At 45.3% G+C, this 27,399-nt stretch overlaps 1 protein-coding gene across 2 annotated transcripts in view; it reads right to left on the minus strand.

The window, feature by feature from the left end:
- LOC143816176 (multidrug and toxin extrusion protein 1-like) overlaps window positions 1-27,399 on the minus strand; it is a 139,576-nt gene that overhangs the window by 410 nt on the left and 111,767 nt on the right. For both annotated transcript variants that reach the window (XM_077296250.1, XM_077296248.1), the window contains one exon: window positions 16,354-16,420. In XM_077296250.1, coding sequence (XP_077152365.1) covers window positions 16,354-16,420 — 67 coding nt within the window. The remainder of the gene's footprint in view (window positions 1-16,353; window positions 16,421-27,399) is intronic.

The raw sequence follows: 27,399 nt of genomic DNA on the forward strand, positions 1-27,399 counted from the left end.
AGCTAGGTGCACCTTTTACCCCTGGAATTAGCACCACTTGGCACCTCAGAAGAAAATTGGTTCAGGATACTGCCAAGAGGACTACATTAAAGGAACTGCCGGAAATTCTGGAAAGTATTGGTTGCGTACTGCATGTGACAACAATTTACCATATTTTTCATATTTTTGGCCTGTGGCATAGGGTGTCAAGATGGAAGCATTTTCTTAGAAAGAAAAATATCCAAAACTGTCTGTTTTGCCAAAATCAAGTATGCCAAAAGCGTGTAGGAAAATATGTTCTGATTTGATGAGACCAAGGTTGAAATTCTTGGCCATAATGCCAAAAGGTATGTTTGGCTCAAAGCCAACACTATGCATCACCAAAAGAACATCACACCCACAGTGGAGTATGGTAGGAGCAGCATTATGCTTTTGGCAGCTGGAACTAGGGCTTCGGTCAAATTGGAGAGAATTATGAAGAATGCCAAATATCAGTCAATTCTGAAGCAAAACCCTCAGGCATCTGCTATAAATCTGAGGATGAAGAAGAACTTCACTTTTCTCCTTCGCCTCATTGGGGCACACAGGACCATGGGTGTAATGCTGCCGACACTAAGAAAAACACAAAAATATCAGCTCCTCCTTTGCAGTATACACCCACACACTGGTTCCAGCCGAACCAGTTCATGCTTAGTGTCTGTAGGAGGCACATGGGTCTGGTCTTCAGACCACAATTTTTTATTTTTACTTTTTATTCTTTACTCCTTATAATGGATTGCAGAGGGCGACGGATCCCTTCAGGGTTCCAATCTCCCCAAACCAACACAGGCGGGAACGTGGAGGTTTGCCTCCACGTACCCCCTCCTGCACCGTTAAAAGGTATGCCTGAACTTCTTTAGGGGCGACTGTTCCCTTCAGGGTTCTGATCTCCCCACACCAACAACAGACTGGAACATGGAGTGTCGCCTCTATGTACCTCCTCCTGAGCCAGGCTTATTTCAGCCGGACCAACAGCCCTGCTCCATCCTAAGGGCATTAACCCCTAGGAAGTCCAGAGGCACTTATGACGTCTGTGCGGCCTCACTGCATCACCACTGACAAACAGCGGCCATGGAAAGAGGCAGAAGGACTCTCCCCACCTCGCGGACAACGGGATGGTGGATGGACGGTTCCCGGCACCGTCCTCATTGCAGCAACGCTGAAGCCCAGTCATCAGCGCCGGCTCCATGCCGGGATGCGCACTGCTGGTAAGAGAATTCAGGTCGGCGGTGGGCCCCTGCAGCAGATTCTCACTACGAGTGCCTGTCATATGTGGCAGTGAAAAATGGGCCTTGTGTTGGGCAGCATCGGTGACTGGGCAGATTTATGTGCACAGGGTGTCTGGGCCCTACACGTGGTGCGCACCCCAAGAACAGCCCCCAGCGCAAACATTACTCAAAAATGCCTGCAGGATTCTTTCCCAGAGCTCCATTCATGCGCTGCTGTGCTCTTGTCCTTTGATTGTGTCTGGCTGCAGTGCACTCCCTCGTGGTGTCTCCCTCCCCGGGTAACGCTCCTGCCGGCCAATGAAATTTAGGCCCCCGGCTTGGGCCTAGTCACGGAGCAATCCCGAGGTTCCGCCCACTGGATGATGCTAGGCCTGTAGCCCCCCCCTGACCGGGCGCTTCTCGCTCACTGCTAGACTTCCACATGCCACAACTCCCAGGGGCCATCTTTATCAACCCGGCCGGCTCTCATCTGTCACGGTGCCAGTGAGATCCCAGTGGTGGTACCCAGCCCCCCCGATCGGGCTTTGTTGCAGCTGCAGTCCACGCCACTGACCAAATTATACAGTCCCTCGTCTATCGGCCGGGGCCTTCGCCAGCCTGTCTCGGAGGATTCCTCCACCGCAGATTTCAGAAGGGCGACAGATCCCTTAAGGACTCCGCTCTCCCCAAACCTACAACAGGCGGGAACACGGAGTGTTGTCTCCACGTACCTCTTCCGGCATCATTATTTTGTTATGGGCATGCCGTGTTATTCCAGGTCGACAGATCCCTTCAGGGTAACTTTCCCTTCATACCAGCAACGGCTGGGAATGTAGAGTGTCACGTCCACGTACCCACCTCTGCATCCAGGCTCATACCGTCCTTTTTCCCGGCGCCGGACCAACAGCCCTTACCCGTTAACCCCCTTGGATGTCCACAGGCATTTACCGTGTCCCTGCAGCCTCCTTTCCATTGGCCCTGAGGAACAGCAGTGATGGCAGGGAGATGGACGGTCCTTCTCCCCATTTTTAACTCGGAATGGGTAGATGGAAGGCTGGGACATAATTCGCCGGCACAGAGAGCGACCAGACATATGCTTCACAAGTCAGAAGCTTATAGAGGCGAGATACCCTTTCCTCTGATTGCGGAAGAAATGGGAAGAATTCCCTCAAGTTGATCCACCTGTCTCCCGCTTGGCCTCAAAATCCCTTCGGTCCTTACCAGATGGTTCCACGGACTGGCAGAGGACCTGGGCCATTTGTTTTTTTTGTGGCTTCGAGCTCTGCACCTCCCCCTTTTTTTGCCGCTGTGTGGGTATTTAATGCTATGGTCTCTTGGGATGATACCCTGAGCAGGACCATACATGACACTGACCTTCCTTTGGAAGCAGCAGAACTATCCAATCAGATTACCTTGGCCAGGGAATCTCTGGTGCGCTTCCTTACACTATATGCTGTGCTTACAGGCACAACTGCCATCACCATCCGACGGACATTGTGGCTCAGGGATGGCGAACGGACGCTGCATCCAAAAAGTGACTACAGCAGAAGTCCATTCCTTGTGAATCTCCCCCAAATTTTTGAATGGCCTTTTCTTAACAATCCTTTCAAGGCTGCAGTTATCATGGTTGCTTGTGCACCTTTTTCTACAACACTTTTTGCCTCCACTCAACTTTCCATTAATATGCTTGGATACAGCACTGTGTGAACAGCCAGCTTCTTTAGCAATGACCTTTTGTGGCTTTCCCTTCTTGTGGAGTGCCTTCTGGACATGTCAAGTCAACAGTCTTCCCCGTGATTGTTGAGCCTACTGAAACAGACTAAGGGACCTTTTTAAATGCTTAGGAAGCCTTTGCAGGTATTTTTTGTTAATTATTCTAATTTACTGAGAAAATTACTTTGGGGTTTTTATTGGCTGTAAGCCATAATTATCAACATTAACCCCTTTTTGCCAGCTGACGGAATAGTTCGTCAGCTGGCAGAACCCCCGCTTTGAGGTGGGCTCCAGCAGTGAGCCCACTTCAAAGCCGCGACATGTCAGCTGTTTTGTACAGCTGACATGTGTGCGCAATGAGCGCGAGCGGAATCGCTATCCACCCACGCCCATTAACTAGTTAAATGCCGCTGTCAAACGCTGACAGCGGCATTTAACTAGCGCTCCCGGCCGCGCGGCCGGAGGTGTTCGCACCGCTGACCCCCGTCACATGATCGGGGGTCATCGGTGCATTGCCATAACAACCAGAGGCCTCTATGGTTGTTGATGGCCGATTGCTTTGAGCGCCACCCTGTGGTCGGCATTCAATGCAACCCTGCATTTCTGCTACATAGAGGTGATCTGTGCTTCACCTCTATGTAGCAGAGGCGATCGAGTTGTGCATGCTTCTAGCCTACTATGGAGGCTATTGAAGCATGCCAAAATTTAAAAAAAAAATGGTGTTTAAAAATATAAAAAAAATATATAAAAGTTCAAATCACCCCCCTTTTGCCTCAATCAAAATAAAACAATAAAAAAAAATCAAACCTACACATATTTGGTATCGCCGCGTTCTATCAATAAAAAAAAGCATTAACCTGATTGCTAAATGGCGTAGCGAGAAAAAAAATCAAAACGCCAAAATTACGTTTTTCTGGTCGTCGCAACATTGCATTAAAATGCAATAACGGGCGATCAAAATAATATATCTGCACCAAAATGGGATCATTAAAAACGCCAGCTCGGCACGCAAAAAATAAGCCCTCACCCGACCCCAGATCACGAAAATTGGAGATGCTACCGTTATCGGAAATTGCACAAATTTTTTTTTTTTTTAGCAAAGTTTGGAATTTTTTTTAACACTTAGATAAAAGAGAACCTAGACATGTTTGGTGTCTATGAACTCGTACTGACCTGGAGAATCATAATGGCAGGTTAGTTTTAGCATTTAGTGAACCTAGCAAAAAAGCCAAACAAAAAAACAAGTGTGAGATTGCACTTTTTTTGCAATTTCATCGCACTTGGAATTTTTTTCCCGTTTTCTGTTACACGACATGGTAAAACCAATGGTATCGTTCAAAAGTGCAACTCGTCCCGCAAAAAATAAGCCCTCACATGGCCATATTGACGGAAAAAATAAAAAAGTAATGGCTCTAGAAATAAGGGGAGCGAAAAACGAAAAAAGCTCCGGGGGTGAAGGGGTTAATAGACGTAAACACTTGAAATAGATAACCCTGTTTGTAGTCACTCTATATAATATGAGTGTCACTTTTTGTATTGAAGAACAGAAATAAACTTTGATATTCTAATTTTGTGAGAAGCGTGTGTGTGTGTGTGTGTGTATGTGTATATGTATGTGTGTGTGTATATATATATATATATATATATACACAGGCACTGAACAAAAATATAAACGCAACATTTGTTTTTGCTCCCATTTTTCATGATCTGAACTAAATGATCTAAGACTTTTTCTATCTACACAAAAAGACTTTTCTCTCAAATATTGTTCACAAATTAGTCTAAATCTGTGTTAGTGAGCACTTCTCCATTGCTGAGATAATCCATCCACCTCACAGGGGTGGAATATGAAAATGTTGATTAGATATGGGTATTGCACAGGTGTGCCTTTAGGCTGGTCACAATAAAAGGCCAGTCTAAAATGTGAAATTTCTCCTTCGCCTCATTGGGGGACACAAGACCATGGGTGTGCGCTGCTTGCCACTAGGAGGCTGACACTAAGTTAACACAAAGTTAGCTTCTCTGCAATATATACCCTTGTGCTGGCTCCCAGAGAACCAGTTCCTGCTTAGGGTATGTGCACACGTTGCGGATTCCATTGCGGATTTTTCTGCGTGGATTCTGCAGAATCCGCAGGTAAAACGCCCTGCGGATTCACCGCGGATTGTCTGCGGATTTTGTGCACATTTTGTGCGGATTTCGCCTGTGTTTTTACACCTGTGGATTTCTGTTATGGAATAGGTGTAAAACGCTGCGGAATCCTCACAAAGAATTGACATGCTGCAGAAAATAAACCGAAGCGTTTCCGCGTGGAATTTTCCGCAGCATTTGCACTGCGGATTTGGTGTTCCATAGGTTTACATGGTACTGTACACCGCATGGAAAACTGCGGATCCGCAGCCAAATCCGCAACGTGTACACATACCCTTAGTGTCCGTAGGAGGCACATGGGTCTGGTCTTCAGACCGAAAGATCTTTATTATTTTATTTTTTTGATTTTTGCCAATTTTTACATTTTTCCAAGTGGAATGAAGGGGCGACAGATCCTTTTATAGTTACGATCTCCCCGAACCATCAACAGGTGAGCACGGAGAGTGTCGCCTCTCCGTATCCTCTCCTGCGAAGTGGGATGCCAAGCCTGGGCTGAATTTTTTGGGCGACGGGTCCCTTCTAGGGCACTGATCTCCCCACACTCCTAATGGACGAGCACATGGAGTGTCACCTCCGCGTATCCTCTTCCGCAGCCAGGCCTAATGCCAGACATTTAGCCCTGTCCCATCCTAGGGGATTTAACCCCTTGGATGTAAAGTGGCTGCTTTTTTGGTGTCTGGGCAGCCCCCACTGCACCACCACTGTTAAAGTGGATGTTACAAGGAGGTGGACGGTCCCTCTCCACCTCCCTTCTAAAGGGATGGTGGATTGAAGGTTTTACCCCTTATCCCTGCACCGTCCAAACCAGCAGCAGCACAGGAGGACCTGCAGCAAGCTACCTTAAAGCCACCCAGCAGCTTCTCCGGGTAAGTGCCGGGCTGGAGGGCTCCTTTTAGGTGGTCTGGGGCAGTGCTGGTTAAGGGGGACCCATTTTGACTGCGGGGGTGCGTATTCGGCCCCTTCCTGCATCGGCGCCGGCCAGCGCCACAAATTTAGTCCACCCACGCGATGACCTGACGCAGAGGCTCCGCCCACCGGTCCTGAAGCTTCTCGCACATCACAAGAACCGCCTCTGAGATCTCGGGGGCCATCTTTCTCCCCCCAGACCGCCTCAGGACTCACTGCCATCAAGAAGAAGGTCCTGGCAGCAAGTGTTCTCAGCGCAGGGGCAGTTGGAGAAATAGGAGGAGCGGGGACACAGACCTGGGTAAGGGAGCGCTGCATTATACATCCTCCTCCCTGCTGTAACCCCTTTTCTCAGCAGCACCTATTATTATAGGGCCACATTGAAGGGTACATCATGTCCCAGCCTAAGGCAACTAAAAAGTCTAACCAATACTATGACTATATTATTTCATGCTCCTCCTGCCAGTCTGCGTTTCCTAAGGCTCATAGTTCGCCGCTCTGCAATGTCTGTGACCCCAACTGCGCTCAGGAGCCCTCCGCCAGCGCATGGCTTCGCTGGCTAAAACGATTGAATCCCTCAGTGATCCTTCAGGAGACCGGAGCGTTTGCTAGACTGATGTAGTCGGATCCTCCCCAAACCTGGAGCAGTCGGTTAGCAGGGGCCGAAAGCACTCTAGAAGCCGCCAGGCACCTAGAAAATGGATCCTTAGCACATCTCCTGAGCAGACACATGCCTTGTCGCCTCAGAGCTCTGTTTCTCGCTCTCAGTCTCCAGAGGTCAGTAGCTAACATGAATCTGATGGTTCCTTAGATCTGGATTCGCCAGATTTTCAGAAAACAGTGGATTCGCTTATTGAGGCTGTCAACCAGGCTTTAAAGGTTGAGGAAGATTCCTGATCAAACCGTGTCCTTTGAGAAGACTAAATGCTCTCATATGGCATCAGCTATTCATCCTGAATTTAGAGCCATAGTTAATAGGCACAGAGAATGCCCAGATAAACGCTTCACAGGACAAAGGCCTCTCAAAGCAAAGTATCCTTTTTCAACTGATCTGAAAAATGATTGGACTGAATCTCCGGTGGTAGATCCCCCAGTATCCCGCCTAGCATCCAAATCTCTCCTGTCTGTGCCAGATGGCTCATCCATCAAAAATCCCACAGACCGTCAGATAAAAAGTTTGGCTCGCTCTGTCTTTTAAGCCTCAGGTTCGTCTCTCTATCCATCCTTTGTTGCAGCATGGGTAGCTAAGGTAATGGTTTTCTGATCAGAGACCTTAGCTACTTCACTTCAGCGCAGTAACCTTCCTCCTGAGGCAGCACACCTTGCCAACCAAATTTCCCAGGCAGGCGATTACCTGGTACATGCGTCCTTGGATGCAGCCAGTTGTGCTGCTCAGTCAGCAGCCAATGCCATCACTATCAAAAGGACATTATGGCTCAGAGAGTGGAAGGCGGACTCTGCTTCAAAAAAGTCTCTCACCTCCTTTCCTTTATCAAAGCGGTCGCTTATTTGGAGAAAAGCTGGATCAGCTTATTTCCGATGCTATGGGAGGGAAAAGTAAATTCCTTCCCCAACAGAGACTTGGGCATCCCTTTCGGAGACAGCAACAAATCCATTTCCGTCCCTTTCGCTCCACTCCAGGCTGGGCCACTACCACTACTTCGTCTGGTTCAGGACGTTCTCCACGAAGTGATGGAGGAGCTTAGGTCTCGTAGCGACCTAACCAGCATTGGAAGTCCTGACCCAAGCAGTCGAGACCTAAAGGTCCTAAGTCTCAGAGAATTTCTTCACCCTGACTACCAGCGCTATCCGGTCGACATCGGCAGGGTTGGTGGCCGCCTACTTCTCTTTCGTCAGGTCTGGCTTTGTCGTCTCCGACGAGTGGGTCAGAGATCTGGTGTCGTCCAGATACAAAATCAACTTTGCTACGTGCCCCCCTTCACGTTTTTTTTACCCTTCGCCACGACAGCACCCACTTTGAGAGAGGGACCCGCCCATAGGAACAGGAAACCTACAGAGATAAAAGGGCGGCCCCCCTCTCCTCCTCAGTTGGTTTCCTGTTCCTATCGGAACTCTCTGGATTACCTACAGACGGAGGTGGTTGGAGCGCCTCCACTTTTTCTTACCCGAGCCGGTACATCCGCCTGCGTGGTTCTCTCGGTGACAGCAGGGGCTGCGGCATCGGAAGCAGCGGCGGGGGAGCCACTGCATGCAGCCTCCCCCCTCGTCTGGGCACTATCCGGCAGGTTCCGGGCATGGAAGGCCCGGCCTATGGAGGGAGCCTGTGTGTACGGGGCGCCGATTCCAGAAAGCAGCAGCGCCGGCTCTGGTGCGCGGGTAAGTCTGCGCTGCTTCATTGAACCGGAAGTGTTGGTGCACTTCCGGTTCGCGGGGGGCGCGGCACGCTGCCTGGGACCGCGCGATTCAAAAACGCCGGGGCACAGGGCTAGTTGCTCAATATGTCGTCCCCGGCAGATACTGAGCTTCCACTTGCTGTGGAACGTGATAGCGCTGACAAAAGTAGCGCTAAAAGCTTAAAGTCAGCGGCTAAACGGAGTGGTCATTCCATGGATGGATCTGACACTCACAGAAGTAAATCAAGAAGTACGGATGCAGTACTCAGACCCCACACAGTGTCTCCATCTCCTAATCCGGTATAATGATGAATATAATAGCTTCACTGGGTGAGTGTTATAATCCTTTTCCCATAAGCTGATCCCTTCCTTCTCTGATTTTCCCCTAGGCTAAAAGGACTAGTAAATCCAAGCATAAGGAATGTGCTCTATGCAGGCAGCCCTTACCTGACACATATTCTAAAAGGCTATGTCAATCCTGTATCAGCCAGACCTTACAGGATGAGGCAGCTGTTACAGCCACAGATATTAGAGCCTTAATACGGCAAGAAATACAGTCCCTGGGGTCAGAATCCTTGAAAAAGCAGGGCACTAAGCACCTATCTCCAATCTCTAGCTCAGAGTCTGAAGAGGGCCTAATTCGATCCTCCAACACCTCAGGATCATCTCCTAGTTCCTCGGAGGATGAAGGTGGAGCGTGTTTTCCAGTTGAGAGCATTGACAACCTTATAAAATCTGTAAGGAACACTATGGGGTGTCCAGACACTAAGGGAGTTAAATCTGCACAGGACATTATGTTTGCAGGCCTGGGTCATAAAAAGAGGCGAGCTTTTCCTGTAGTTTCTGCCGTTAAAGACCTTGTAAAGAAGGAATGGGACAAACAGGGGAAGGGGTTTCTCCCATCCTCTTCTAAAAGACGCTACCCCTTCAGCGATGAGGAATTGGCAGTGTGGTCTAAAGTCCCGAAGGTGGATGCAGCGGTGGCGTCAACTTCGAAACCGGCATCTCTACCTGTGGAAGATGCAGGGATTCTATTAGATCCCTTAGACCGCAAAACAGAAGCTCTTCTAAAAAGGTCCTGGGAGACAAACACTGGAGCTTTTAAACCGGCCATATCAGGCACATGTACAGCCAGGTCCCTATTAGTCTGGGTTGACCAGCTTGAACAACAGGTGAAAGGCAAGATCACAAGGGATAAGATTCTTCAATCTTTGCCTCTGATTAAAAGTGCCGCAGCATTTCTAGCTGACGCTTCAGCGGACTCCCTCCGTTTAGCAGCCAGGTCAGCAGGTCTGGTTAATGCAGCTCGTCGTGCCCTTTGGCTCAAAGGATGGAAGGGAGACGCACAATCAAAAACCAGATTATGTTCAATCCCATGCCAGGGTGAGTTCTTGTTTGGGAAGGTTCTGGATGACCTACTTAACAAGGCAGGAGAAAGAAGGAAGGGCTTTCCTAAACAGTTTCTTCCTTCTTATAGGAGAGCGTTTAGAAGACGGCCATTTAACAGGAGGAGGCCGTATGAGGCCCAAAAAGATCGGTGGGAAACAAAAGAAACCAGACCGAAAGGTGCCTTATATAGTAATCCCGAAACATCTAAGCGGGGGAGATACCATCAGTGATGAATACCCAGTAGGGGGCAGACTGAAATTCTTTTATCATCAATGGGAAAATATAACCTCGAATCAATGGATCCTTCAGCTAATAAAATCTGGATTAAGATTAGATTTCTTTAAATTACCACAAGACAACTTTGTAGTAACATCTCTAAAAGCGCCGGAACAACAGGAAGCGCTTCAGTTAGAAATTCTGAGCCTTTTGGCAAAGAATGTTTTCATCGAAGTACCAATAAACCAGGAAGGGAGAGGGTTTTATTCCTCTTTATTTTTGGTTCCAAAACCTGATGGTACTTTTCGTACTATAATTAATCTAAAAAGACTAAATGCCTTTTTGGTTGAACACACCTTTAAGATGGAATCTATAAGATCTACTATAAAACTCTTGTTCCCTAGGTGCTTTATGGCAGGTCTGGATTTGAAGGATGCGTACTATCATCTTCCAATTCATATAGAACACCAACAATATCTCAGAGTTGCAGTAGTTCTACAAGGCCGGATCCGTCACTTCCAATTTACGGCCATGCCATTCGGCCTATCTATGGCACCTCGGATCTTCACGAAACTTATGCTAGAGGTGATGGCCCATCTTCGTCATCAAGACACATTAATTGTACCCTATTTAGATGATTTCTTAATAATTGGTAATTCAGCATCTCAATGTGAAAAACGCTTGTCTAATACCGTTTCATCATTGCAGGCCTTAGGTTGGATTATAAACTTCAAAAAATCCAGACTTCTTCCAGAAACTCGTCAGTCCTTCCTAGGACTAGTCTTGGACTCTGTAAGTCAAAAATGTCTTTTACCAGAATCCAAAAAGTTAATCATAGTTTCAAAGGTCGCTACGGCAAGATCAAATCCTCGTATGTCCCTCAGAGAGGCCATGTCTCTCTTGGGCTCTCTCTCCTCCTGCATTCCTGCGGTTCAATGGGCCCAATACCATACCAGAACCCTACAACACCAGGTGCTTCATGCTCAGTCTCATTTCCAGGAACATCTAAATTCAAAAATCACCTTATCTGAAGACGTACTTCATTCACTTCGTTGGTGGTTAAATAAAGTCCATTTGTCCAGAGGAGTCTCATGGGCATTTAGGTCCCCTAAAATACTTACTACTGACGCAGGCCCAGAGGGGTGGGGAGCCCATCTGGGTCAAAATATAGCCCAGGGTTGCTGGACTCCTTTAGAGACTCAGCAGTCTTCCAATTGGAAGGAGTTAAATGCAGTATATTATGCTTTAAATTCTTTCCTTCCTCAGCTTCGAGGTTCTCATGTCAAGATCCGGTCGGACAACACAACTGTCGTCGCGTATTTAAATCGGCAAGGCGGAACGCGATCGGAAAGTCTCATGTGTTCAGCGGCAGACATCTTCGATCTAGCAGAACCCAATTTTCTATCTCTCACGGCGGTCCACATCAGAGGTATAGAAAACTCAAGGGCCGACTTTCTAAGTCGCCACACGCTCCGCCAGGGAGAATGGACCCTCAATCCTCGCATATTCAAAAACATAGTGGACATTTGGGGTCTTCCGCAGATAGATTTATTTGCGACCAGGAGCAACAGGCAAGTACCAATGTTTGCATCCCTGAATGTGGCAGATCGTCCAGATCTAGTAGACTCGCTCCAGTATCCATGGAATTACGATCTAGCCTACGCCTTCCCACCAATGATGCTAATTCCTTTGGTGATCAAGAAAATAAGAGAAGAAAGATCAAAGGTGATTCTGATAGCTCCATTTTGGCCAAAGAGGCCTTGGTTCTCCTGTCTTCGAGCGATGTCAGTTTGCGATCCGTGGATTCTGCCAGTGACTACAGACCTACTCTTTCAGGGTCCATTCTACCATCCACAAGTAAAGGGCCTCCACCTCACGGCGTGGAACTTGAGAGGCAGATACTAACTTTAAGAGGGTTTTCTCAAGAACTAATCAATACATTACTGTTGAGCAGAAAAAAATCTACAACTCTAATCTATAGCAGAGTATGGAGAAAATTCCTCAACTTCTATACAAAACCCTTCTCTAAGGTTCCTATTAAAGCCATCCTTGAATTTTTACAGAAAGGTCGTGAAATGGGGTTATCAGTTAATACTCTGAGCGTTCAAGTGTCTGCCCTGGGAGCCCTCTATAGTGCTAACATTGCTAGTAATAGATGGGTAACTAGATTTATTAGGGCATGCGAGAGGTGTACACCGGTTCATGTTCCACGCCTGCCACCCTGGGACCTGAATCTAGTCCTAGACTCCTTATCTGGTCCTCCCTTTGAACCTTTATATTCTATCCCTCTTAAAAACATCACATACAAGGTAGCTTTACTGATAGCCTTAACTTCTGCCAGAAGAGTGGGTGACATCCAGGCCCTCTCTATAGACCCTCCATTCCTAATAACATATCAGGATAGGATAGTTCTCAAACCTGATCCTTCATACCTCCCTAAGGTAGCTACAAAATACCATAGAGCCCAAGAGATTTTTCTACCTTCCTTTTATGATAATCCAGCAAATTCAGAGGAGGAAAAACTACATATGCTTGATGTTAAAAGAGCAGTCCTGGGCTACATAGACAGAACCCGCTCTTGCAGACAGAGTAGGGCTCTGTTTGTGTCTTTTCAGGGTCATCGAAAAGGCCATGGAGTCACGAAAGCTACCTTGTCCCGGTGGATCAGAGAGGCTATCCATCTTGCATACTTGTCAAAAGGCGAAAGTCCTCCAGAGGGAGTAAAGGCGCATTCAGCTCGAGCCGTATCATCCTCGTGGGCGGAGAATAAAGACATTCCCATCGAGCTCATATGTAAGGCCGCAACCTGGTCGTCGCCTTCAACTTTCTATAGACACTATAGGCTTGATCTGTCTTCCGCTTCTGACTTGGCATTCGGGAGAGCCGTCCTTAGTACGGTAATCCCACCCAGGTGAAGGGTCTCTGAAAGTCTCTCAAAGTGGGTGCTGTCGTGGCGAAGGGTAAAAAGCCAGATTACTCACCGGTAATGCCCTTTTAATGAGCCACGACAGCACCCTGTCACTTCCCACCCTTGTAGATATGTATAGTTATTAATACAAAATATTCTCATGGGTGATTATAGATATAATAAAATGTACTAATAATTAAGAATGTATACTAATTTAACAATGGCGGTTCCTCTTGTACTCTGAAAAACAACTGAGGAGGAGAGGGGGGCCGCCCTTTTATCTCTGTAGGTTTCCTGTTCCTATGGGCGGGTCCCTCTCTCAAAGTGGGTGCTGTCGTGGCTCATTAAAAGGGCATTACCGGTGAGTAATCCGGCTTTTCCCTCCTATCCTCCCTCTTCAGAGGCAAGAGCAAACTCTTTCTTCCAGGCCATAGACGCATTGCGTCACGATGGCGTCAGTGTCCCCGTCCCAGAAAGCGAAAGGTTTCAGGGTTTCTATTCGAACCTTTTCTTCGTCCCAAAGAAAGAAGGAAAGGTAAGACCCGTACTAGACCTCAAACTTCTAAACAAGTTTGTCAAGGTCCGTAATTTCCGCATGGAATCTCTGCGCTCAGTTTTCACTTCTCTGGAAGAGGGAGAATTCTTGGCCTCAATCAACATCCGAGACACTTACATATTCAGATTTCCCCCCCCCCCTCACCAGAGATTCCTGGCCCCCAGAGTGTTCACAAAGGTAATGGCGGCTGTCATGTCCATTCTGCACTCTCGGGACGTGATCATTCTGCCCTATCTGGACGACCTGTTGATCATTGGTCCGTCTTTATACGACTGTGCTGAGTCCATTTGCATTACTTGTGATACCCTTTCTCGCCTGGACTGGCTGATAAACTTAAGCAAATCCTCTCCTGTCCCAGCCCAACAGATTTCCTTTCTGGGAATGTCCCTGGACTCGTCTCGGGGGTTGGTAATTCTCCCTCCAGACAAGGTCTTAGCCCTTCAACAAGGAGCCCGAGCACTTTGTCAGTCTTCCCCTTACTTCATATGGTTTGCAATGAGGGTACTAGGAAATATGGTGGCCGCAATGGAAGCAGTCCCTTTTGCCCAACTGCACCTTCGTCCCCTACAACATGCCCTTCTGGCAGTTTGGGACAGAAACCCGTTCTCTCTCGACCACAGGTGTCACTTGTCCCTGCAGGTCAGACAGGCTCTCAGGTGGTGGACGTTCAACTCTTCCCTCAACCAGGGGAAGTCTTTTCTACCCGTTCAATGGCTGGTGGTGACTACCGATGCCAGTCTTTCAGGCTGGGGAACAGTCTTCCACCACCACACTGCTCAGGGCCACTGGTCAATTCAGGAATCGAAGCTACCGATCAACATTCTGGAGATCCGTGCTATTTGGCTGGCCCTCCAACAGTTCCATCATCTTCTAGCGGGTCACCCCACCCGTATTCAATCAGACAACGCCATGGCTGTGGCATACATCGATCATCAAGGGGATACCCGCAGCAGGACGGCCATGTCAGAGGTAATTCACATCCTTCGATGGGCGGAGAACAACTACTCTGTGATCTCAGCGGTGCACATTCCTGGAGTGGAAAACTGGACGACGGACTTCCTCAGCCATCAGGGTCTCGCCTCGGGGGAGTGGGAGCTTCATCTAGAAGTCTTCAACCAGATCTGTTTTTGCTGGGGGATCCCAGATGTTGATCTTATGGCGTCCACACTGAATACCAAGGTTCCCCAGTTTATGAGGTCTTGAGACCCAAGAACTATCGGTGTCGACGCTCTGGTTCTTTTGTGGAGCCAATTCTGCCTTCCATACATTTTTCCCCCTCTGCGGTTACTCCCCAGAGTAATCAGGAAGATCAAGGTGTAAGGAGTCCCAGTGATCCTGATCGCTCCTGATTGGCCATGCCGCGCATTGTTCGTAGAGCTGGTACGCCTCATTGCCGACATAACCTGGAGGCTGCCGGATCGGACAGATCTACTCTCCCAGGGCCCGATCTATCACCAGAACTCAGGGGCCCTGTGTTTAACGACATGGCCAATGAATCCTGGGTCTTGACCCAGGCTGGGTTTTCTCAACAGGCCACTATGGTTAGTGCCCGTAAACCCATATTGGTCCGTATCACCGTACCTGGAAGACATTTTTTGCTTGGTGCAAGGATCGCAGTCTTTCCCCTCTCGTCTTCTCAGTTCCCACCATTTTAGACAGGCTTGTCTGGACTCCCGTCTGGCACTCAGCTCTCTCAAGGGCAAATCTCCACTCTATCGGTCTTATTTCAGAGATGCAAAACTTCAGGTTAAGACCTTTCTTCAGGGGTGTCACACATCGCTCCTCCCTATTGCATGCCTTTTCGAGCCTTGGAACCTCAACTTGGTGCTAAGTGCCCTTCAGGAACCTCCCTTTGAATCGTTTCAGGACATTTCGTTGGTTTTTCTGTCCTGGAAGGTTGCCTTCCTTGTAGCGATCATATCGATCAGAACAGTTTCGGAATTTGCCACCTAATCCTGCCGGGCATCTTTCCTTAATTTGCATCAGGACAGGTCTGTAAAGCTGTGACTTGGTCCAGTTTACATACCTTCACAAAGCACTATAATATTCACTCTCAGGCTTCAGCGGATGCGAGTCTGGGCAGAAGAATTCTGCAGGTAGCAGTGGCGCACATTTAGGCAGTTGTTGCATGAAGCCTAATACTTTGTGTTGTTTTCCCACCCAGGAACTGCTTTGGGACATCCCATGGTCTGTCCCCCCCAATGAGGTGAAGGAGAAACAGGGGATTTTTGTGTACTCACCGTAAAATTCTTTTCTCCAAGCCACTCTTTGGGGGACACAGCACCCACCCTGTTAGCCTAATGGCTTATATGGCTTTTGCCTGTTCTTTTAAGTTGACATGTTGTACTCTTCTATGTTGTTACTGTTTGTTCCTACTGCTTTTGCACTGAACTGGTTCTCTGGGAGCCAGCACGAGGGTGTATACTGCAGAGGAGGAGCTAACTTTTTTTTGTGTTAACTTAGTGTCAGCCTCCTAGTGGCAAGCAGCATAGTCTGTGTCCCCCAATGAGAGGCTCGGAGAAAAGGATTTTACGGTGAGTACACAAAAATCCCTGTTTTACAGTATTGGGGGTCCAAAAACCAGTTAGTATCTGGTGTGACCACCATTTGCCTCACGCACTGCAACACATCTCCTTCGCATAGAGTTGATCAGGTTGTTCATTGTGGCCTGTGTCAGAGTATATGAGAGACTCCAATTAATATGCAAAGAAAAAAGTGGCCTTTAATTAGCCCATGTGGCAATGTTTCTGTTCACAGAACCTTTCTCAAGGCCTTCAAGAACCTTTCTCAATGTTCATATTCTGTAATTGTACGAGGAAAACTGTGACCTATGTACCTATTTAATTTACATTGGGCAGATGTACACACAGATCAATTATGTAATTTACATTTCTTACATAGGGTATAGTGGTCTCGTACAGAAATGATACATACCTGGGGTATCAATGTGACTTTCCAAAAATGCAACTGGGTCCTTTTTCAAACCTACACGCTCCTTGGCCTGGAATAAAACATATTTCATTATTCTAAATGAGGTGATTTTTTGGCGTAGAGAATTTTTATAATTTTACATTGAGGCAATGGGCTGGTGCACAGTCTAATACATATCAATACACAATAGAGTGCAATGTATGAATATAGAAATGGAAAGAAAAAAACTCCATATGAAATTGGAGGAAACTGAATATACAAAAGACCCTATGCATCTCCATGGGTGTCCAGTTTGGTAGAGGATGCAGATAAAATACAGTTGTGTGCATGAGGCCTTAGCACACAACTGTATAGTCAGTGTTCAGTCTTTGGCCTGACAATATATGTATCTTTTCCTAATAAAACTTGTTCTAGGCAATGCTTAATTTACTAGATTATTCTTATAAAAGCTTTGCCAGATTTTGGGAAAAGTAAGTCTCCCATTTTGATCCTGGAAATGTATTCATTGCTTTTGGCACAGGATGCAGATACCCATGAAAGGGAGAAGCTGGGTAGTGGTGGCCATGTGCTGTGGGATGCCACTTTTTCTAGGCTAGTCTAGCATAGATGACAATACCTCAATCAAAAGCATTCTAACTACTAGTGATGAGCGAGTGTACTCGCTGCTTGGGTTTTCCCGAGGATGCTCGGGTGGTCTCCGAGTATTTGTAACTGCTCGGAGATTTAGTTTTGTTGCCTCAGCTGCATGATTTACAGCTACTAGCCAGCCTGAGTACATGTGGGGGTTGCCTGGTTGCTAGGGAATCCCCACATGTAATCAAGCTGTCTAGTAGCCGCAAATCATGCAGCTGAGGCAACGAAAACATAATCTAGCAGTCACAAATACTCCGAGACCACCGGAGCAACGAGTATACTCGCTCATCACTACTAATTACTAAATTTACCAATCTACTGTGAACACACAGAAAATAATCAACATGAGCAAGTTTTCTGAGGATCATTTTCAGAGGCACAACTAATTTCCATATAGGTAAGTGCAAATTGTGAAAAAGCAAATATCTTTCATGGCTTACGGACATCCGTTGTACATGTATATTGCAAGTCAGGAGTGTGTACATGGAGTAAAGGTACCGTCACACTAAGCGACGCTGCAGCGATACAGACAACGATGCCGATCGCTGCAGCGTCGCTGTTTGGTCGCTGGGGAGCTGTCACACAGACCGCTCTCCAGCGACCAACGATGCCGAGGTCCCCGGGTAACCAGGGTAAACATCGGGTTGCTAAGCGCAGGGCCGCGCTTAGTAACCCGATGTTTACCCTGGTTACCAGTGTAAAATGTAAAAAAAAAAAAAACACTACATACTTACATTCGCGTCCCCCGGCGTCCGCTTCCCTGCACTGTGTGAGCGTCGGCCCTAACAGCAGAGCGGTGACGTCACCGCTGTGCTGTGCTTTCACTTTCTGGCCGGTGCTCAGTCAGTGCAGGAAGCGGACGGTGGAGAACGCGAATGTGAATATGTAGTGTTTGTTTTTTTTACATTTTACACTGGTAACCAGGGTAAACATCAGGTTACTAAGCGCGGCCCTGCGCTTAGCAACCCGATGTTTACCCTGGTTACCAGTGTAAAACATCGTTGGCATCGTTGCTTTTGGTGTCAAACACAACGATACACGCCGGTCTGACGACCAAATAAAGTTCTGAACTTTCTTCAACGACCAGCGATATCACAGCGGGATCCTGATCGCTGCTGCCTGTCACACTCAACGATATCGCTAGCCAGGATGCTGCAACGTCACGGATCGCTAGCGATATCGTTTAGTGTGACGGTACCTTAAGTTTAATGGTGATCTCACCCACACACCCAGCAGATAATGGCTGTGATGCACAGCCATGACGTGCCACCAGATGTGTGGCCACAATGACTTTATGGAGATTTTTTGACACTGTATTTTTGCTGCATTCTCTTGCAATTCCATCAAAGTGGATGTGATTTATAAAAATCTCACGCTCTCTGTGCTTATTATTTACTGAACATAAACTGACCTGTGGTGCATCTTTCAAGCATCATTATATACGCCCATTGGCTGCCATAATTTAAAACAACAAAATTGTGGGGTTTTTTGTAGCCGCAACACCACAAAAAATGCTGTAAGAAGCTATCAAAATCTATCTAGCCCAAAATGGTATCAGTAAAAAATTGTTTCATCCTGCAAAACGTAAGGCCACACAGCTCCATCACCTGAAGAATGAAGATGTTACAGGCCTCAGAAAATGGCAGCACAATTTTTTTTTAATGTCCTAATTTTTTTTTCATCACTAAAATAAAAAAACTGGACTAGTTTGGTATCGTTGTATTGGTACCAATGAGAAGAATCATATTTCCAGGTCATTTTTACCACACAATGTATTTCGTAAAAACAATTCCCAAAATAAACCCAAAGTCAGAATTGTGGGGTTTTTTTGCAATTTCACCATACTTAGAATTTTTCAGTACACTAGGTGGTAAATGAGTGGTGTCAATCAAAAGTACAACTCGTCCCACAAAAAAAATAAGTTGTCATACGTATATGTGGACAAATACAGATGTTACGAGTCTTGGAAGAAAGGGAGGCAAAAACGAAAATGCATAAACAAAGTTAGACATATCGGGAAGGGCTAAATATATACTCTGCATTCCAAATTATTATGAAAACTAGATGGTGGCCCGATTCTAACGCATTGGGTATTCTAGAATATGCATGCCCACGTAGTATATTGCCCAGACACATAGTATATTACCCAACCACGTAGTATATTGCCCAGCCACGTAGTATATTGCCCAACCACGTAGTATATTGCCCAGTCACGTAGTATATTGCCCAGTCACGTAGTATATTGCCCAGTCACGTAGTATATTGCCCAACCACGTAGTATATTGCCCAGCCACGTAGTATATTGCCCAGCCACGTAGTATAGTGCCCAGCCACGTAGTATATTGCCCAGTGACGTAGTATATTGCCCAGCCACGTAGTATATTGCCCAGTTACATAGTATACAGCACAGAGCCACGTAGTATATTGCACAGCGACGTAGTATATTGCACAGCCACGTATGTCACAGGTTAAAAAATAAACATATATTCACCTTCCGAGGGCCCCTTGTATTCCTGTCGCCTGTGTGCGGTGCACGCGGCAGCTTCCGGTCCCAGGGTTGGTATGAGCGCAGGACCTGTGATGATGTTGTGGTCACATGACCGTGACGTCATGGCAGGTCCTTCTCGCGCAGGCCCTGTGATGACGTCGCAGTCACATGACCGTGACGTCATGGCAGGTCCTTCTCGCATAGCATCCTTAGCACCGGAACCTGCAGGCGCGAGTGCATCGTCGGACTACGGAAGGTGAGAATAGCAGGTTTTTTGTGTTTTTTTATTATTTTTAACATTAGATCTTTTTACTATTGATGCTGCATAGGCAGCATCAATAGTAAAAACTTGGTCACACAGGGTTAACAGCGGCGGTAACGGAGTGCGTAACCCACGGCATAATGCGGTCTGTTACCGCTGGCATTAACCCTGTGTGAGCGGTGACTGACTGACTGGAGGGGAGTATGCGGGCGCCGGGCACTGACCGCAGGGGAGTAGGGAGGGACTAATTGGACTGTGCCCGTCGCTGATTGGTCGCGGCAGCCATGACAGGCAGCTGGCGAGACCAATCAGCGACGCGGGATTTCCGTGACGGAAGTTGTTGACAGAAAGACGGAAGTACCCCTTAGACAATTATATATATAGATACTATTTTTCGCTAATTTCCCTAAATGGTTGTTGCAAATGAGTCAGAATAATGTTCAAATCATCAACTGTTAAATTATAAATAAAATCTTATTGGATAAACCTCCCAATGATAAAATAATTTTTTTAAAAACAAAAACAAAACTCAAAATGCTCTGTTCCAAATTATTATGCCCAACAGAGTCCCCAAACATTTTATAGGTTGTAAAGACCTGAAAATTATCATTTGTTGAATTTTCAGCATTAAAAGATCACATTTACTGAAGTCAAAAGCTTTTTCAATCAAAAAAATCTTAACAGGCAAAGTGTTAACATAAGGCTCCTTTCACCTTAACAATTCTTGCATCCTTTGAACTTGTGTCAGTTTTTGCTTCAATTTCTTTGCAGAATGTCAAAATAGCCTCCCACAGCTGCTGTTTTGCTGTGAACTGCCTCCCTCACAGATCTTTTGCTTGAGAAATCAAATGTTCTCAATAGGGTTGAGGTCAGGGGAGAATGGTGGCCACAACAGGAGTTTCTCTCATTTTATGCCTATAGAAGCCAATGACTCAGGTATTCGTTGCAGCATGAGACGGTGCATTCCCATGTATGAAGATGATTATGTTACAGATGACGCGGTTATTTTTTTTTACCATTGAAGAAAGTGTTTAAGTCAGAAACTATATACTTTACTGAGGTCATTTTCACAGCAATGACCCAGTAGCTCTTTCCCCATGATTCCGGAATGGCCCAAAAATTAGTCGGCCACCTCCTTGCAGATGCCGCAGCCTTGTTGGGATATGGTGACCATCCACTACTCCATCCATCTGGACCATCCAGGGTTACATAGCACTCATCAGTAAACAAACTGTGTATTATAATTAGTCTTCATGTATGTCTGGAACCACTGCAACTGTTTCTGCTTGTGAGCACTGTTTAGTGATGGCTGAATTGTTCCTACACATTAAGGTTCGTGGGACTTCAGAGGCATCAGAAGCTTTAAATACCGGTTTGCTGCTTTTTAATGGTATTTTAGCAACTGCTCTCCTAATCTGATTCATTTGTCTGGCAGAAACTTTTCTCATTGTGCCTTTATCTGCACCAACCCATTAGTTCTCCGTATAAGCCACAAATCTGTTCAGAGAATGATTATCATGGTAAATTTTTTGTGAAATATCCAAGGCATTGCACTATTTGATGCTTTTTTGCAGCAGAGATGCCCTTTATCTTTGCCATATTTATGAAATCTGTGGCCTGCTTAATAATGTGCAATACCCATCTTAACCCCTTAGTGACGGAGCCAATTTTTTGAAATCTGACCGGTGTCACTTTATGTGGTAATAACTCTGCAACGCTTCAACAAATCCCAGTGATTTTGAGATTGTTTTTTCATGACACATTATACTTTATGATAATGGTAAATTTAGGTCAATATGTTTTGTGTTTATTTATAAAAAGTATCAAAAATGTTAGAAAAATGTTAAAAAATTTGCACTTTTCTAAATTTGAATGATTATCCCTTTAACCCCTTCCCGACATGTGACGGTATAGTACGTCACATGTCGGGACCCCCGCTTTGATGTGCGCTCCGGCGGTGAGCGCACATCAAAGTCGCGACATGTCAGCTGTTTTTTACAGCTGACATGTGCGCGCAATAGCGGCGGGTGAAATCGCGATCACCCGCCGCTATTAACTAGTTAAATGCCGCTGTCAAGCGCAGACAGCGGCATTTAACTACCGCATCCGGCCGTGCGGCCGGATATGAGCGCATCGCCGACCCCTGTCACATGATCGGGGGTCGGCGATGCTCCTCCATTGTAACCATAGAGGTCCTTGAGACCTCTATGGTTACTGATTGCCGGTGGCTGTGAGCGCCCCCCTGTGGTCGGCGCTCACAGCACACCTGCATTTTAGCTACATAACAGCGATCTGATGATCGCTGTTATGTAGCAGAGCCGATCGGGCTGTGCCTGCTTCTAGCCTCCCATGGAGGCTATAGAAGCATGGCAAAAGTAAAAAAAAAAAGTTTTTAAAAATGTGAAAAAAATAAAAAAAACATAAAAGTTTAAATCACCCCCCTTTCGCCCCAATCAAAATAAATCAATAAAAAAAACCAAAAACCTACACATATTTGGTATCGCCGCGTTCAGAATCGCCCGATCTATCAATTAAAAAAAAGCATTAACCTGATCGCTAAATGGCGTAATGAGAAAAAAATTTGAAACGCCAGATTTACGTTTTTTTGGTCGCCACGACATTGCATTAAAATGCAATAACGGGCGATCAAAAGAACGTATCTACACCAAAATGCTATCATTAAAAATGCCAGCTCGGCACGCAAAAAATAAGCCCTCACCTGACCCCAGATCACGAAAAATGGAGACGCTACGAGTATCGGAAAATGGCGCAATTTTGTTTTGTTTTGTTTTTTGCAAAGTTTGGAATTTTTTTTCACCACTTAGGTGAAAAATAACCTAGTCATGTTAGGTGTCTATGAACTCGTAGTGACCTGGAGAATCATAATGGCAGGTCAGTTTTAGCATTTAGTGAACCTAGCAAAATAGGCAAGCAAAAAACAAGTGTGGGATTGCACTTTTTTTGCAATTTCACTGCACTTGGAATTTTTTTCCCGTTTTCTAGTACACGACATGCTAAAACCAATGATGTCGTTCAAAAGTACAACTCGTCCCGCAAAAAATAAGCCCTCACATGGCCAAATTGACGGAAAAATAAAAAAGTTATGGCTCTGGGAAGGAGGGGAGCGAAAAACGAAAACGGAAAAACGGAAAAAGCTCCGGGGGTGAAGGGGTTAATCCAGATAGTCATACCACAGCAAACCATTAATAAATAACATTTCCCACATGTTGGCTTTATATCAGCACCATTTGTAAAATGTTATTTTATTTTGTTAGCATTTTAGGAGTTTTAAAAATGTAGCATCAATTTTTCATATTTTCAAGGAAATGTACAAAATTTCTTTTTTTAAGGACTTATCCATGTTTAAAGTGACTTTAGGGGTCCTATATATTGGAAACCCCCCAAACGTGATACCATTTTAAAAACAGCACCCCCTGACATATTGAAAACTGCTGTCAGTTAGTTTGTTAACCCTTCAGGTGCTTTACAGGAATTAATGCAAAGTGACATGACAGAAATTAAAATGTGTATTTTTATCACCTAAATGTCTCTAACTTCTGAACAGATTACTATAGCAGTCAGACTCTAAGGTTGCTATTTGGTCATGAATTGCCATGGCAAACATCAGGACCACAAAATCATGATCTGAGGGCACCAGTTTGGATAAAGAGGAAGTCCTCACACTCTTTTAACCAGTTATAATGATGTAGTCACTATTGACAGCAGCATCTAAGGGGTTAAACAGATTTGGACGGTGCAAACACTGATCGTGGCTGATACAGCAAGTTGTCAGCTATAGTGCACAACCGACAGCTGCAGGATTGTCACCTGTATGGGGAGGCTATTCTCTTATATCTCAGGTCAGTTAAAAGACGTATTGGCTGTCATTAAGGGGTTAAGTTTCCTTTAATTAGGCTCGCCTGGCAAATTATCACAGGTGTTTTGACACAGTATCATCCATGCATTTATTAAAAAAAAAACTTTATGGCACTTTAATCCAATTTACATCATTTAGAATGCGATGTGTGTAAAATATACAATTACGCCGGTTCTGTAACCCCTTTCCTACATGCCGTAATAATACTCACATGTTGGATTCACTCTGGTGCAGGCTCCGGCGCACCAGAGTGCACATGACAACTGATCAATACAGCTGACATGTGCCCGCAACAGTTGCAGGTGGAATCGCGATCCACCCGTAGCTGTCAACTTGTTAAATGTCACTGTCAATCTCTGACAGTGGCATTTAACTTGCACTTATAGGAAGCACGTCACTGTCTCCACCCATCGGTGACCTCGTCACATGATCGTGGGTCACCGATAGGTCAGCATGACAACCAGAGGTCTGCAGCAGACCTCTGTGGTTGTCATTGCCAGATTGCTATGAGTGCCGCCCTGTGGTCGGTGCTCATATCAAGTGAGCATTTCTGCTACATATAGGTGATCTATAAACCAAGATTGATACACAATACACAGTATGTAAAAAGCAAAACACCTGTGCCTATATGGGAGATTACTACCAAAAAACAAAATTTTTTTTTTTTTTCTTTTTGTCCCATGCAATTAGAATAGATACACCCTATAAAGAGAAACTGCACCAAAGGGAACCATATCAAAAAAATACTTTATTGAAAAACATACAGATTAAAATATTGATAACAGTAATAATTGGGATACTCTGAACGGTGACAGCTACACCGCACCGCAGGCAAGAGGAACAAACCATGCTATATTACAAAGAATGGGGAAAAAGACCTCTCTGTATAAACTCTGTATAGTAGCACTAGTACTAGTGATCCGTTAGGTATAAAACACTAGGCTGGTAAGCAAAGTCCAGCGGGCCCATCTAAACAGAATCAGAACCATAATATAGATTATAAGAGCATGTTTACCTCCAAACCTGCGGCGCCACCCCTACGCGCGTTTCGGCTAGCGTGCCTTCTTCCGGGGGAGTGGCGTCGTCAGGTCAGAATGCAGATTATAAATACGGGCTGACCAATGGGGAGCAGATCCAGATTGAAACATTGTGTGCCGGCCGTATGGCGGCGCATGCGCAGCTGGGACAGGAAGAGTACACATCACAGACCGCGTCATCGCCTGGTGACCGGACCGGCGCCTCACACTGACGTGGAAGGAGCCGCTCGAGCAGATGGGTTGCGATGGAGACGCGGCCAGCAATGGTAAACAAACTGACACAACGGTCATGCGCACTGGCCGACGAGGGTATGACATGATAGAGGATACATATACAAAAGGTGCATAAGTGCGGACATAAATACAGTGATCCGAATGGGCAGAAAGGAGCTAATAGAACAATCTATGGTGATAAATAAAGTGCGAAAAAGTCAAAATACATCTAATACAAGTAAGTAGGATAATACTGCAATAAAAACGCCATAAAAAATATGATCTAGTAAAAGAAAAGAGAGAGATGGATATACAATAAATATAAAAACACATCCCTAAAGAAAAAATAGGGAAAGTGCAGGATTAAATACAGACAATAATATATGTGAGTAGTACAATGGCGACAAATGATAATATTACAGAAAAAATAAAATAAAAATACAAAAAATTACTTATTTAAAAGACATATATAAAAATACAAATATTACTGTAAAGTGCAATATGTGATACTTGGATCCACTATACAAAATCCATAATAAAATAGTGAATGATCCTCTTCGTGATATATGACAACAGTGATAAAAATACGTGAAATTGTCTTATTAAAAGACATATACAATATACAAAAATTACTGTAAAGTGCAATATGTAATACTTGGATCCACTATACAAAATCCATAATAAGTTGTGAATGATCCTCTTCATGATATATGGGGATCTGTCATCCTCAGGAACAGCCAGAGTATAGGAAACAAATTCAACGATTATTGAGAAAAAACTAGAGAAAAAAATAATTAAAATTAATTGACCGTTGTGTCAGTTTGTTTACCATTGCTGGCCGCGTCTCCATCGCAACCCATCTGCTCGAGCGGCTCCTTCCACGTCAGTGTGAGGCGCCGGTCCGGTCACCAGGCGATGACGCGGTCTGTGATGTGTACTCTTCCTGTCCCAGCTGCGCATGCGCCGCCATACGGCCGGCACACAATGTTTCAATCTGGATCTGCTCCCCATTGGTCAGCCCGTATTTATAATCTGCATTCTGACCTGACGACGCCACTCCCCCGGAAGAAGGCACGCTAGCCGAAACGCGCGTAGGGGTGGCGCCGCAGGTTTGGAGGTAAACATGCTCTTATAATCTATATTATGGTTCTGATTCTGTTTAGATGGGCCCGCTGGACTTTGCTTACCAGCCTAGTGTTTTATACCTAACGGATCACTAGTACTAGTGCTACTATACAGAGTTTATACAGAGAGGTCTTTTTCCCCATTCTTTGTAATATAGCATGGTTTGTTCCTCTTGCCTGCGGTGCGGTGTAGCTGTCACCGTTCAGAGTATCCCAATTATTACTGTTATCAATATTTTAATCTGTATGTTTTTCAATAAAGTATTTTTTTGATATGGTTCCCTTTGGTGCAGTTTCTCTTTATAGGGTGTATATAGGTGATCTGATCATCTCTTGTAGGATCATATAGAAACCTAACAAATCCGTCCGTTACACTGTACACCCTCACCTATGGGGAAGTGAACAGAAAAAGCACATATCACCAAATGTAAAAACAATTACTTTTATTGCAAATTTCTTAAATAAACTAAAAAATAAAACACAAATCAAGACTTCAGATGTGAGAGACACATGGCTAGCGAATCCTTTATACACATATAATGAAATTTATACACATATAATGAAATTTATACACATATAATGAAATTTATATTGCAATACAGCATTCCAAGTGATTTCTATTGGAGGAATTGAACCAAACAAATTCAGCTCCTATAATGATAATATAAGAAAATTAATTATCCCATGTTATAAGGCTATACACCAGAGCCACATGTGAATAAGCTTGGCACAAATGAATGCCCTTGCTTGTTATCACGCTCAGTGTACCACTATCAATAATCACTCAGGCGGTTGAACAATATGTTAGCAAAATCTGTAATGGTTATGAAAACCTCTCCTAGATAACTTACTCAATGTGTCGATTCGGTGCAGTGTCCATCCTAGGGGTGGAGGGACATGGCACTGAATCCACACATCAAGTAAGTTTTCTAGGAGAGGTGTGCTCTCTTATGTATAGCACCGTCCCTTATCACATAGTGTTCTGAACTATAATGTATAGCACCATCGCCTCTTACATGGTCTTCCCTTACTAGATAGTGTCGTCCATTTTACATAGTGTCCTTTCTTATTCTGTATAGTGCAATCCCTTATTACATACAGTGTCCTCCCTTAATATGTGTAGAGCCATCCATTATTGCATAGTGTCCTCCCTTACTATATATAGTACCTGATGCTTCTTTGTGTTGTTTTTATTAATTTTGAGAAGTAAAACACTTTAGGCAGGGAAATACATAATTATGTGCCTTTTTATTGTCTCTCAAACACGTGCGAAACTGTGTTCTTTACATGACCCGTCATGGGCATGTCACCTGATACGTGATCTTCCCATTAGGTGACAATGACCCACACATTGTGAACTGTGCAGGGCTCTGAGTACCCTTAATCCACACCTAGTTGCATCCCTCAAACTACCA

This window comes from Ranitomeya variabilis, chromosome 3, assembly GCF_051348905.1.
Source record: "Ranitomeya variabilis isolate aRanVar5 chromosome 3, aRanVar5.hap1, whole genome shotgun sequence".
NCBI classification, from domain to species: domain Eukaryota; kingdom Metazoa; phylum Chordata; class Amphibia; order Anura; family Dendrobatidae; genus Ranitomeya; species Ranitomeya variabilis.